This window comes from Copadichromis virginalis, linkage group LG6 (genome assembly GCF_057382275.1).
Source record: "Copadichromis virginalis isolate Kocher_CV1m ecotype Utaka linkage group LG6, C_Virginalis_male_GT1.1, whole genome shotgun sequence".
Lineage (NCBI taxonomy): Eukaryota > Metazoa > Chordata > Actinopteri > Cichliformes > Cichlidae > Copadichromis > Copadichromis virginalis.
The window spans coordinates 22,417,394-22,431,725 of NC_140623.1; the positions used below are offsets into that span (position 1 = coordinate 22,417,394).

The 14,332-nt window shown below is 39.3% G+C and overlaps 1 protein-coding gene and 1 long non-coding RNA gene across 2 annotated transcripts in view; one reads left to right on the top strand and one right to left on the bottom strand.

Moving 5' to 3' along the window:
- Nucleotides 1-14,332, top strand: part of LOC146707771 (uncharacterized) — a 331,445-nt gene that overhangs the window by 39,275 nt on the left and 277,838 nt on the right. The window lies entirely within an intron of this gene.
- ctnna2 (catenin (cadherin-associated protein), alpha 2) overlaps nt 10,074-14,332 on the bottom strand; it is a 373,909-nt gene continuing 369,650 nt past the window's right edge. Inside the window, exon 18 of the mRNA XM_085459281.1 lies at nt 10,074-11,270. Within this exon, the coding sequence (XP_085315407.1) occupies nt 10,983-11,270 (288 nt within the window). The 3' untranslated portion in view covers nt 10,074-10,982. The remainder of the gene's footprint in view (nt 11,271-14,332) is intronic.

Here is a 14,332-nt window from a genome sequence, read left to right on the forward strand (position 1 = left end):
GCCTGCAATGACTTTGCCAAATTCTTCACTGAAAAAATCCAAAAAATTAGACAAGCAATTGGTACATCAACAGCAGATCCAGGATATGTACTGTGTCCACCAAAAAACTGTTTAAACACCATGAAACAGTTTCAACCTATTAACAGCAAAGACCTGGAGGACATCTTAGGTCAACTGAACTCCTCCTCCTGCTGTTTAGATGTCCTGCCAACAAGTTTTTTCAAAAAGGTCTCAAAGACTTTAGAGTCAGACCTGTTACAGATCGTCAACTTTTCTTTATTATCAGGTGTGTTTCCAGAATCACTAAAAACTGCTGTAATCAAACCTATACTGAAAAAGGACAATCTTGACAAGACACAAATGAACAACTACAGGCCGATCTCAAATCTCCCGTTTTTAAGTAAGATCATTGAAAAAGCAGTTTCTCAACAGCTCAGTTACTTCTTAAAACAGAATAATTGCTACGATGCCTTCCAGTCAGGTTTTAGACAGAACCACAGCACTGAAACCGCTCTGACCAAAGTGTTCAATGACATATGTCTGAATACAGACAGTGGAAAAATGTCAGTCCTAGTTTTACTGGATCTCAGTGCAGCATTTGATACAGTTGACCACAACATATTACTCAAACGACTGGAGAACTGGACAGGTCTTTCAGGAACTGTACTAAACTGGTTCAAAACATACGTAGAAAACAGGAAATACTTTGTATCAATAGGTAACTTCACATCTGAGCAGACAAGTATCACATGTGGAGTTCCCCAAGGTTCCATCTTGGGACCCCTTCTGTTTAACATCTACATGCTCCCACTGGCACAGATTATAAACAACAACAAAATGAACTATCACAGCTATGCAGATGACACACAAATATATATCACAATGTCACCAGGAGACCGAGGCCCTGTACAGGCTCTTGGTAAATGCATTGAGGAAATCAATGACTGGTTGTGCCACAATTTTCTCCAGCTAAACAAAAACAAAACTGAGGTAATAGTCTTTGGCGCCAAAGAAAAACGATTACAGGTCACCAGAGAACTTCAATCTATACATCTAAAAACCACAAACCAGGCGAGAAATTTGGGTGTAGTGATGGATGCAGACCTAAACTTAGAAAAACACATTAAGACAATAACAAAGTCAGCTTACTATCACCTCAAGAATATATCAAGGATAAAAGATCTGATGTCTCAACAGGACCTGGAAAAACTAGTCCATGCATTCATCTTTAGTAGGCTTGATTACTGTAACAGCATCTTTACAGGTCTACCTAAAAAATCAGTCAGACAACTACAGCTCATTCAGAACTCTGCTGCTCGAGTCCTCACTAAGACCAAAAAAGTGGACCACATCAGTCCAGCTCTGAGGTCCTTACACTGGCTGCCTGTCCGTCAGAGGATAGACTTTAAAGTTCTGATGCTGGCCTATAAAGCTCTGAATGGTTTAGGACCAAAATACATCAATGACCTCCTGACCCAGTATGAACCATCCAGATCCCTCAGGTCATCTGGATCCGGTCTTTTATCAGTTCCCAGAGTCAGAACCAGACACGGAGAAGCTGCATTCAGCTTTTATGCTCCTTATATCTGGAACAAACTCCCAGAAAGCCTCAGATCAGCTGAAACACTCAGTTTATTTAAATCCAGGTTGAAGACTCACCTGTTCTCAGCTGCATTTGAATAAAGCACCAAATCCACACTTTAAGCTTAAATTTCAAAACTTACATTTAACTACTGATTTTATCTACTGTTCTGATTTTATCTGTTTTGATTTTATATACTGTTGTTTGTTTGTGTTTGTTTGTTAATTAGTTAGTTTATTTGCTTGTTTTAATCAATTTTAAATCATGCTTTTTATTTGTTCTTGTTTCTAATGTCTCTGTAAAGCACTTTGAATCACCTTGTTGTTGAATTGTGCTATACAAATAAACTTGCCTTGCCTTGCCTTAATTAAAGAACTCTAGATAGAGAAATCTGTAAATCCATAATCAAACTCCTCTGAATTGCCAAAACTGACTTTCATATTTGGCATAACTATGATTGTATGTATCACAGTACGTGGATAAAGCACAAAGATGAAAGGATGGACCACTGGTCCTACCTTTAGTATTAGCTTATGGCCGTTTGCTATTTGAAATAACAGAGAGATGCAATTAGGCTAAAAATGAGCTCATTGGCTGTGAGCCATCAATGACAAACAGCCTAAATGAAGAACATAACAAATCGGTGAAAATTAGAGGAAGCGGGCTTTCAAGTGATTAAAATGTGGATGAAAAAACAGAATTGCTAAATGCATTTTATAAATACTAAATGTGTTTGATTATTGGATAAAAATTGAGTGCTGTCTCTCCAAGCAGCAAATCCACATTGAAAGATTGAAGATTGTATGTGACGTTCCTCAAGGTTCTATTTTGGGACCTAAACTTTTTAATTTATATATTAATGATATCTGTGACGAATCAAAAAGGTTAAATTTTATTTTATTTGCAGATGACACAAATTTTTATTGCTCTGGAGAGAATTTGAAAGATTTGGTTGAAATTATGATTTCTGAGATGTTAAGATTTAAAAAATGGTTTGATGTAAATAAATTATCTTTGAATCTGACAAAAACAAAATTCATGATATTTGGCAATTGTGCAAAGGAGGAAGAAGTCATTGTGTCCATTAATGGAGAATTAATTGAAAGAGTTACTAAATTTCGCTTTTTGGGTGTAATAGTAGATGAAAAATTTGACGTGGAAATCACATACTGAGTATATTAGAAAGAAGATGGTTAAAAACATTTATATTTTGGGAAATGTAAGAGATTTATTAGACCACAAAACAATGCGCATTTTATTTTTTTCATTGTTTTTTCCATACTTTAGTTACGAAGTTTGGGGGAATACATATGAGAATACTCTAAAACCTCTAAACTTATTACATTGCTTCTGTTTTTTGACTTTTGGAAATTGGGTAATGAATTTTCATGTGATATCACACCTTATCAGTTGGCAAGAGGCCCTGCTGGGGGGGTTGGTGGTGTGCATGTAGAAGCAAGTTTTATGAAGCTAACCTGGAAAGTCCTGAAGCCAGGTACAGTCACTGTGTGATCTGGCACGTGGGAGTGCAGCAGAATCTTACATAAAGCACATGTATATGTCACATTCCCTGTGATGATCACTGGAAGAGCAACAGCACTAGTATGTTTCCTCGGTAGCTTCCCTAGGAGAAGACCTCGCTCCAGCTAGTGCTATTAGCTGGTGAAGATTCTCTGTTGCATATAAGGCAATGCAAAGTAAAACGTCACTTGTGGACTTGTACAACTTGGAAAATAAAAAAAATAGATGTTGAAATCCGAAATAACAAGAGTAATACCTCCTCTAAGGAAAAACTTGAAATACAATATAATGAACTAAAGATACTGTATGCAACATAGATGCTTAGAAAAAGAATGGGTAATTAGCAGGAATGGGTTACAGAAAGACTATGAAACACTTCATTCACAGACATTTGAAATGTTATTTCCTGTTTCTAGATAAATGAGACACGTAAGCTCAACACACTGAGTCATGTGCCGTCACAGAACCATAAACTCAGAGGGACGAATATCATGAGAAATAATGGGCTTTTTAAAATTGTACGCGGTGGGGGCATTTCAGGAGCATTAAACGGAGGTTTCCGAGGCCACTTACCAGAGCACAGGGCCTATGTTAGTCCTGTTACAGTGTGCTTATGTGCCTATTTTTCACTGTAGTGTTGAATTATTTTTCGAGGGGCATCCATCCACTCCAGCCCCATGTGGCACTAATAGCTTTCAGCATATGAATCCTAGCCTGGGCATAAAAGACCATAATTTGATGAAACATTAAAACAAATGGTTTTATACCATAGTTTGATTTATATCAGTAGTTATCTGTGTTTTACTGTTTGAGCCGAATAACCCATAAAAAGCTGCTGACCAAGCAGAGAAGTGTTTAAAGTTTTATCAGTCAAACACTTTTCAGCCTCTATGAGAAAGCACATCCCCTCTGATGGGTAAATATGGACTCCAGCCGAAGAGCTGCTCTTATGTCTGCTCTCTTTTAAAGCTAATAGTATATATTTAATAGTTGAAGGGATGATAATAGTTGGTGATAGAAAGAGGGAAAAAAAGGCGATCCACATCATTCGTGTGTGATAGCTTTCCATTTGATTGGTCAAGAAGAGGTCACTCTCTTTCCTCATTTAATTTCCAAAAACATTAATCACACGGTTTCTACAGCTATTTTGAGCATCTGCTGACCACTTTACTATGACCTTGTTCAAATTCGCAAAGGTCGTTTTACTGCTTGCCACTCTATCCCTCCCTCTCTGTAATTTAAACATTGACAGCTCCGGCTCATTAAGGTACCATCTGGTGAAATGCACTGTAAAAGAAGAAAACAGTGGAGTGCAGACCTCCAGTGGGCTCTAATAATCCCCTCTCTAAGCTGTTAACATTATTTTCAACAATGTTCCAGATAGATTAAAAGTTGTTATGAGGGCGAAGGCAAAGTTTGTCCTGATTATTGTGTGATGAGCCATGGGGCAGCTCAGCTGTAAAGCGCCTCACGTGTTAGCGCACGTGAAGAGGGAAATGTATGCGGTGTTCTCAGTTAGGTTTGCAGAAAATAATGTTGTGATCTGCACAAAGAGAGTATACAGAAGTAAGAATGTATAAAGGATATACACTATACTGCCAAACGTGTTCATTCACCCATCCAAATGATTGAATTCAGGTGTTGCAGTTACTTTCATGGCCACAGGTGTATAAAATTAAACACCTAGGCATGCAGACTGCTTCTACAAACATCATAGTGCCACCAGTGCAACAAGTCCAGGCATGACACCTCCTCACTCCTAAATATTCCAGTCAGCTGTTAGTGGAAGCGATTGGGAACGAAAGGCCATGAAATCATAAATAGCGTAAAATCACGGAACTCTTAATGCTTCACTATACCAAGAAATTTTGGATAATTTCATGCATCCAACTTTGTGGGAACAGTTTGGGGATGAAAATTTCCTGTTCTAATATGACTGCACACCAGTGAGGTGGTCCAGTGAGGACCAGCAAGGTCCATAAAGACATGGATGAGCGAGTTTGATGTGGAAGAACTTGACTGGCCTGCAGAGTCTTGACCTCAACCTGAGAGACCACCTTTGGCATGAATTAGAGCGAGGACTGTGAGCCAGGTTCTCTCCAACAGTGTCTGACCTTGCACCTCTGAAGAAGGCTTCCAATGGTTCACATAAACACACTCCTACATCCTGTGGAGTTAAACCTGTTATACCTGCAAAGGGTGGGCTGATATCATATTAAACCCTATGGATTACAAATAACACTCATGTTTATATTCCTGTGAAGGCAGATGAGTGACTATAGTACTATAGAAGTAGACATAAAATGTACAGTATCAGCGATGAACTGCATGAAAATCATAAAAAAAACACAAATGCAAAAACACTACTTAAAAATTGATTAAATGACTAAAAATTAAATCCAGCTCTCAGCATATTTACATCTCACTATTTCATGTCATGTTATTCTTTTTTTCTTTGCTGCAGTAACTTTATATCTAATGGACAGAGTGGCCACAGTAGTATTGATCGCTTAGAACTTTTTGGCAAAAAAGCAAAAAAAGGTTGTTTTCCCAAGATGTCAAGCTGTTCTTATAATGAGAGATTTTGTGAGAAACTCTGCTGCTTCAAAATGCAGGATATAGCCAAAGGTTGTTTTGGTGACGCCATGTAGTGTAGAAAATCTTCTAAAGTGAAAACTTTCCACATCCAGTTCCATTACAAGCATGTAAAACAACAGTAACTGATGCTGATCTGATGGCTTTTCAAACTACAGCAACTAAAGGGCTTTTTTGTTTTAATTAAAGAACTCTAGATAGAGAAATCTGTAAATCCATAATCAAACTCCTCTGAATTGCCAAAACTGACTTTCATATTTGGCATAACTATGATTGTATGTATCACAGTACGTGGATAAAGCACAAAGATGAAAAGATGGACCACTGGTCCTACCTTTAGTATTAGCTTATGGCCGTTTGCTATTTGAAATAACAGAGAGATGCAATTAGGCTAAAAATGAGCTCATTGGCTGTGAGCCATCAATGACAAACAGCCTAAATGAAGAACATAACAAATCGGTGAAAACTAGAGGAAGCGGGCTTTCAAGTGATTAAAATGTGGATGAAAAAACAGAATTACTAAATGCATTTTATAAATACTAAATGTGTTTGATTATTGGATAAAAATTGAGTGCTGTCTCTCCAAGCAGCAAATCCACATGTATGTGAGTGCGTGCGTGAGAGAGGAAGACACACCTGGAGACAACGCTCCAGGTCCTGCCCCCTCCCACCAGCTGTCCATCACTGCCATCCAGGTGAGAAGGTAATTGAGGAGATTCTGTCGGAGCAGAGCAGTGGCCTCTGACAGCATTTAGAGTGCACAGAAGATGTACCAGACAGCCAGAGGTGGTTTGACGGCATCTGTTCAACATACCTTCTGACATCATGAATGCCGGTGCCTCCAGAAAAGACAACGCAAAGCAACACATAAAGCAAAAAAAAGTTTATATTTTTTCGATTCAACTCGTTAAAACTACTTCTTAGTTGTGTTGCACAACCAGGGAAATGTTTTCATCCCTTTCTTACACATAAAAGCTCAGAGCCACAGTAACTTCTAAGAATGAAATCTCCTGCATTACTGAGCCAGTTGAGACGTACAGCAGGAAAATGAGAATGTGTGGCAGTCCTTATAAGGTGGGTCACACAACAGTGCTCCACACTGTTGGTAAGATGAATGACCTTAAGATTTATTTCCGAAGGAATAATCCTTTAACTATATATCCAGTCCAGAAAGCCTGTGTATTACACTCATATTTGGATGTTTGTTCTTTGCATGATTTATGTCCAGCGCAAATACTCAAAGCAAATGCTGGAAATAGTGTGCCCTTTATGGAGCACAGGAAGCAGTAGGGGGGGTGTAGCATATGCAGTTTGATGCAGGAGACTGCAGCTTGCATCCTGTCTCAATGCAACAGTTACATAAAAAATTGTTTTAAATAAATAAATAAATCTTAACCCATTTTTTTAGTAGTCTTATCTTAACCAGGGCATAAAAATCTACAAGAATTTTCAAAATGTGCATTCCTTTGTAGACGAGTCAGTACTGAAACCTGCACTTCCTCAGCTGGCAATCGCCTTAAACAAAGAGCTATTTAAGGGAACTTTAAAGGAAGAATATTGAATATTTATAGAGATAATGATTTTCTTTAATATTTATGATATTAAATCATAAATTTAATGATTTAAATTTATGATTTAAATCATAAATTTATGATTTAAAAATTTATGATTTAGTCCCGGTATTTTGGGACTAAATAGCAATACAGTTCTGTGGTATCAGTTTTATTGTGTTTTGGGTAAATTTCAAATGTGATTAAAACTGAAATATCAATATGCAAAAGTGCAAAAATGCACCTTCTGGGAAGTCACACCTGCTTGACCTCCAGGCGTGTTCGAGAAGCTGAGCTGAACCTGAAAGAGGTATGAACCAGTGGCAGAGGACTTGAAGTGTTTGTGTTACTCAGGCTCTTTTAAAAGCATAGGCCAGCATTCTGAAGAAATTATGAATTGTCTAGACTCTCTATACCTCGTGGCTTTCTTGAGAAAATTAGAATTAGAAATAGGTTTAACCCTTTTGTGGAAGTACATCCAAAGAGCTAAAGGTATAAATAAATAAAGAAGACAAAGCCTGAGGTTTCATTTCATATCTCCCCAAAAACCGCCCGCAATTAATTTGCAGCAGTAATGTGTCGGTGGGTTCAGACCGGAATTATTCATCAGGTGGTAAATATTTGTGCGCTGCATTAGTGATGTTTTTGTCCAGAAGAAGAAAACAACCACCTCCTGCCTACCTAATGTGGAGCTAAGGACGTTTCAGAAAATGCATTTCGCTGATAACCTTTCTTGTCTTAGCGAATGGATGAAAAAAAATGAGAGAGAGATTCAACAGTGTCATCAGGTCACACTAAGACGGTTTCCCAGATTTAATCTCGACGTTACAACAACGGCCATAAAGAGGTCCCTTTACAGCGCTGATGTCCGCGCGTGTGCAGATGGCAAAGTGCTTGGTGTCAGAAGGATTGTGACACCATAGACCAGAAGCCAAAAAAGCATATTGCGGCAGCTGCTTGTGTGCTGTTCATCACCATTCTCCCTCTGGGACTTTGACAGTCATTTTCCTCTCCGTCTATTTTTATAGTTGGTTTGAGGGAGGTTTGCTTAACTAGATTAGAACTCTGTTTTAATCCTTTTAATGCAGCGAATCCCATCTCAAATCAAAGTGCTAAAACCCTACACTGCACTGGCATTTCCGCCACCGTCGTTATTTCTTTTTAATTATTTTTAATTTTCGAAGAGAACAAGCTGTCAGCCATCGCGGCCCGCTTTATTTGGATAGGAGGGATGGATACACACAGGGATAATTTTAGTTAAGACAGCACAACAGCCAGGAATTAATCCCTCCATTAACTGGATTGTGTTACTACTTCTCCCCTGTGGCCCTGTTTCCTAAACAGAGGGTGGCCTGGTGATGCACGGATGCCTGATGCATGTTGTGTTTAATGGTCATTAGCAGCACAATGTGGATACATAAAGAACCTTATTCATTATCAGGGACCGAACTGCAGAATTATTCAAACTAATGTTGCATGAGCCATTATTGGGACAATTATGCATGTCGATGCTTTTGATTTGATTCGTAAGAGATCGAGGTCGTGTTAAGCAGTTGGTTGATTTGCTCTCCGGTGTTGTAATGCCACAGTGTGCAAATGCCTCTGGGGACTTTTTAAAATATATATATATAAACAATGAATGTATTGCGCTGTCTCTAAAACTGAGCTAATTTCTTGGAATTAAACAAAACAGGAGGTCGTAATCAGGTCTTGCTCCTGTATAAAGTTTATAGTGGTAGTATTCACGCTGATCTTTGATCTCTTTCTTTAAGAGAGCTCGACTTCCTCATTCAGAGAACTGTGGGGCTTCTCGTCTTGCCTCCCCAACAGCTGCGCCTCTTTCATAACCAATCCTTTCCTTCCTTCTCTGACAGCTCAGCAGATTTAAGAGAGATTGATAAGGACTTCAGTAATCAATACCGACTTATACACCTGACATGGAGTCAGCAGTTAACTTTGAGACAATGAGGAATTGATACAGCTTTGGCAGCACATCACACCCATCACATGAATGTCAATTTAATAGGCAAAGTGTATTCTAAGAGAATACAATACCACTAAGATTTGAGCGAAGTGGGAACAGCGCTCGCTTACGTGGTGATGGTGAGCTGGTGTTTATGTTTGCCATGTTTTGGCTTCACCACGAGTGACGGCGGAATTTGTCCATTTATTTAAGTGTTCGTTTTTGGGTCGATAATGGTGCTCTGGGAAACGTTTAGGAACCATCAAAGCCTGAAGGCGGGACTCGAATGTCGGCGCTACGCTCAATATCAATCCATACAATCGTGGTCAAGACATTTCGGTTAAGCATCAGTCTCGCGGAGGCATTAGCAGAAAGGTCAGGGCACTTCCCCCACACTCTCCAAGGAGGTAGGATATGATGATGATGTCTGAGGACAAACATACAACTTTAGTGGCAGACGCTGCGCTGTTACAAAGGACACATGACACCTGCTGAACATGAATGTCAGTAAAAATCATGGGGATCCATTTCAGATGTGTTGAGATCTTCAAGGCTAAAGCGATCACATGCGTTAGGACTGCTTGTGTGGAGAATGTGTGGAAATATCACAACGACAGCACTAACCGTGCTGAGCCAAGACCAATTATCTCCAGTCACAGCGCAGAGTTGACCTGTGACCCCAAATCAATACACCTATTCTTGTAAGCTTGCGGCACTAATGGATATTTTCTCCTCCTTCATCTTGCACGTGAATCTCGAGCAGTTGTCAGATCCTTCTGACTAATGACGGGCTGTAACACTCTGATTGATATTGTAGCTGCTGCTTATATGAAAGTAATAAAGACACAGGAAACTTGAGGTGTCAAGTTGGGGGATTTATTAGAGAAGGGTGGATATAAAGGTATCGTATGCAGGGGTTCTATTCTCTGAGCAAACCACAACTAGTCAAACCTCTCTGTCTATATTATACGCTACACGACTTCCAAACAAGGTCATCATAGTTAGTGACGTTACCATTCAAGAAAAGGGGTTTAAAAAGGCAATACAATAGACCATAAGTGTGCTTTGGTAAAAAAAAAAACAACACCATATGGATTATTATTAATATTATTATTATTATAATCATCGGGAATGGGGGAACTACTCGGATGCTGACACTTCCAGGTATTTTAAACATAGGTTATTCCTAGCACTACAGGTTAACATTCAAGTTGAAAAAAAAAAAACAAAGTCATCAAGGATCATACCACCACTGATATCCTCCGCTTAGAGCAACTCCTTTACTGAACCATGTAAGATTTCCATTGAGACTGTTTAAGTGTGTATACAAGCAGCCAGTCAGTAGCACATTAATGATACAGCTAGAATATCAACTGCCACAATTAATTTTATTATTTTTTTAAATGCCTCACTTCCTCCTCTGATATGTTTCTTTCCCCTTTTTTTTGTTTTTTAACTTCCATATTTTCAAAATGTCGTTCTGTCTTTGTCACATTTTGGCTCTCACATATTAAGCTACAATAAGATCGATAAATACTGTTGGATTGTGTGCTGGCTGTCTGTGAGCCATGAGGACCACAGTGTTAACAGGAGCCACAGTGTGGCAGTTTTAATATATACTGTAGTCCTCCTGAGGTGTCACCAAGCACACACAGGGCAAACAGAGCTGGGTTAACACAATGTAAAAAGGGAACTTTTTCATCAACTTCTCGCCGTCATGTTGAGTTGTTTTTCTTAAGCATGACTTCTTTTTTCGTTTTTCTCTTTCTTCTTAGAAGGAGTCCATGGCCTTGAATTCGCTGAGGGCCTGGACGGGGGAGATGTGTTTCTTCTGGGAGCCTCGTCGTACACGAGTCTGGCATTCCTCGGGCTTCTCCCTTTTTACCAGAGGCTTCTTCTCGGGGGCCTTCATGCGCCAAGACACAACGGGCGAGTTAACAGCCGCTGTTCCGTACACCTTCTGGTACTTGGTGGAAGCTACATAAGATGCCTTTACAGTCAGCACCACTGCATTCATTAGGTTCTTGGCCGCTTGGATCAGGGAGGTGGCGCTATCCAGCTGAAGAGGGTACGATGAGTTGGAGGGGAAAGAGAAAAATATTACATCAAAAGTCAGTTTGTCTTAGAATGAAAAGGACACAAATTTTCTTGCCTTAAACAACATTGAAACATATCAGTTACAGTATTGTGCAAAAGTGTTGAGCCACCCTCATTTCTTTCCTCATTCTCATTTCTATCTACAGCAGAGTGTGTACAGTTCTGTTGAGCTAGAAAAAGTAACACTGGTATGATCACTTGCAGTGTTGGGACTAACGCGTTATTAAGTAACGCGTTACAGTAACTACGTTATTATTGTGGTAACGAGCACGGTAACTAGTTATTATGCCAAAATCAGGAACGCGTTACTCGTTACTGGGATTTAGATAGGGTCGTTATTCGTTACTTCGTGTGGTGGCTATCGCGGAGCTTCCACAGATTCAATAACATTAGCAAGTGGTGGAGGCCAGCAGGTGGATGAAGGAAAAGGGGGGCAAGGGGAGAGACCCGAAGCGGCCGCTGGTCCAAGAGCGTCAGGTGAACTGAACTTCAGGTAAGAAGTTATGACCTGCAGTCTATCTGGGTCAGATATGAACCAAGTTTAGGTGGAGTTTATTTTCGTTGTGCTGACTTTTTCGTACTGCGTGCTAGCTAGCATGACGGAGTTTCTATACAGCTGTGTGGGTGCTATGTTACTGATGTTGAACTTTATTTTGTTCATAAGGTTAATTATTAGAGTTGCCAACCGTCCCGTAAAAAACTGAATCGTCTGGTATTCAGAGAAAATATTGCAGGTTTCGTATTGAGGTGAAAAGGAACAGTTTGTCCCGGACTTCAGCTACAATGAAAAAGACACAAAGCTGGAGTTATTCTGTGTTTACGCTGCACAGCTGCCTCTTCTTCTCTCATCCTCTCACCCTCCCTCTCCTGTTTCTACTTCAATCATGAAACTGATCAATGATCAGCTGATCGGCTCTCTTGTTTATTTATCGCCCACTTTGCGCCAGAAAGAGGAAACCAGTGGATGTCGCGGTAAACAACAGCAGCACTTTTAAGCTTGATCAGCTGTTGTTAGAATTTATTTAATATTAATTTCTAGTATCAGCTGATGTTGGCTGGAGCCACAGCTGTAAACCTGCTGGTCATGATGTCGGTTTGGTTATGTGGTGAGAGGGAAACATGAAGATGAAACCAGGAGATGTCCTTACTGAATCATCAGAGCTGTGATGGAGAAACAGGTTTACCTTTTAGGTGACATGAATGAGTCGAAGGGAAGTTATCAACTGTTTCTGAGAGACAAATAACACCAAGATCCTTTTTTAGGTAGCTGACAGCTGGTAACTGTGCAGGGGCGGGTCTAGCAAAGTGTTGCCAGGGGTCCATGTAGGGCATTAAAAGGGAAAGGGGGGCACAAGGAAATACTTTCTTATTCTCATTTAAAATGTCTCACTTTTAAAAAAATAATTATCTGAGTCTTACAACAAACGATTGATAGATTGATACATATATACCATCAGAACAGTGTACATCACTGTCACAACAGTGTTTGTTTTCATTCAAAGGCTTTGTCATTTTTCCTATAATGGTGGTTATAGTCAAAATGCCCGGGCCGATTTTTTGTCCCAGTCCAGCTCTGTATGCAGCTCATCTGCAGTCTGGTGTTGCCTACATCTTCCTATACAGAAGGCAGAATTTCCGAGTTCTGAGTACAATCGAAAGCACCACGACTGCAGTTTTTGTGTTGGATGTAAAAAGCAGGCTAGGATAGAATCAGGCGTGGGATTTCTCTCGTGGAAATGTGCACATTATTTTTTCCTTTCTATTGGTAGGTGGCACAGTGCACTTGTGGCAAGTAAGCAAGCTAGAAGACTGGCAATCTTGCTGGATATCCAGTTACGGAAGCAGCACATTAACAAGAGAATTCTGAGAAAAACCAAAGTTACTTTCCCTAGTAACTAGTTACTCTGAAAGAACGAGTAACTTGAAGTAACTGAGTTACTTTTGATAGAAGTAACTAGTAATGTAACTAAGTTACTAATTTAAAGTAACTTACCCAACACTGATCACTTGTCTTTAAACACTGCCTGAACTCTCCTGGGCAGACTTTTGGTTAATTTGTCTTCTTCAGGAATAGTTCTCCAGGTTTCTTGAAGGACATTCAAAGCTCTTCTTGCTGTGGCTACATCCAGGCTCTGGGCATATTTTTTTTTTTTGGTACCCAATTTTTTTCTAATCTATTTATTTTTCTATTTTATTTTTATAATATATCTGTAATTCATAAGGTCTATCTCTCTATTTCTATGATAATGTTGCATTGTGTGTTTTTCCACACAGCTATGATTTTAATGCATTAGCAGTGTGTTTGGGATCATTCTGAAAAATGAAGCTGTTGCTAATCAGAAGCTTTCCAGATGGTTTTGCACGGTGGATCAAATTGTGATGGTACCTTTTTGTGTTCATAAGTCAATCATTTTCGATCCTGAACACTGCTGGCTGAAGTGCGGCTGCAATTTGAACCACAAATTTCAAATGATTCAAATGATGATGAATGGATTCATCACTACAATATAACCTGTTACCACAAAATTTCAGTCTAGTTCTTACATAATTTGGCGTGTCTCAGACTTTTCTCCTGTTTCCATTTCTTCCTTCCTATTTCTTAAGGACATGACTTTTAGATACTGTTCATCTGCTCTAGATTTCAGGGTCTTTTAGAAACTGTCCACTTGTCCAGTTTCCTCAGATTTTTTAAGGCCACACTGCACACCATAATGGAATTTGTTTTTGGCTAACAGCTCTCTAAGAATTACGTTGTTGTTGCAATACTTGTATCGTGTGCTTGTCAAACTCTGTTATTTTTGGCATTTTTCATGGATTCAACTAAAGAGCAGGGAACAAATGATGTGTTTTTGCAAGTAAGTGACTAAAGATGGCAAAGAATGAATTTTAAATTGTAAGTTGTCTGTTACGTTCAGACACAACACTGCTTCATCCCTTGAATTAAGTGCCTTTTTTATACTTCCACTTATACTTCAGTGTTAAGTGGTTCAACAAAAATGCTTCTTTAAAAATGATAAGGTACAA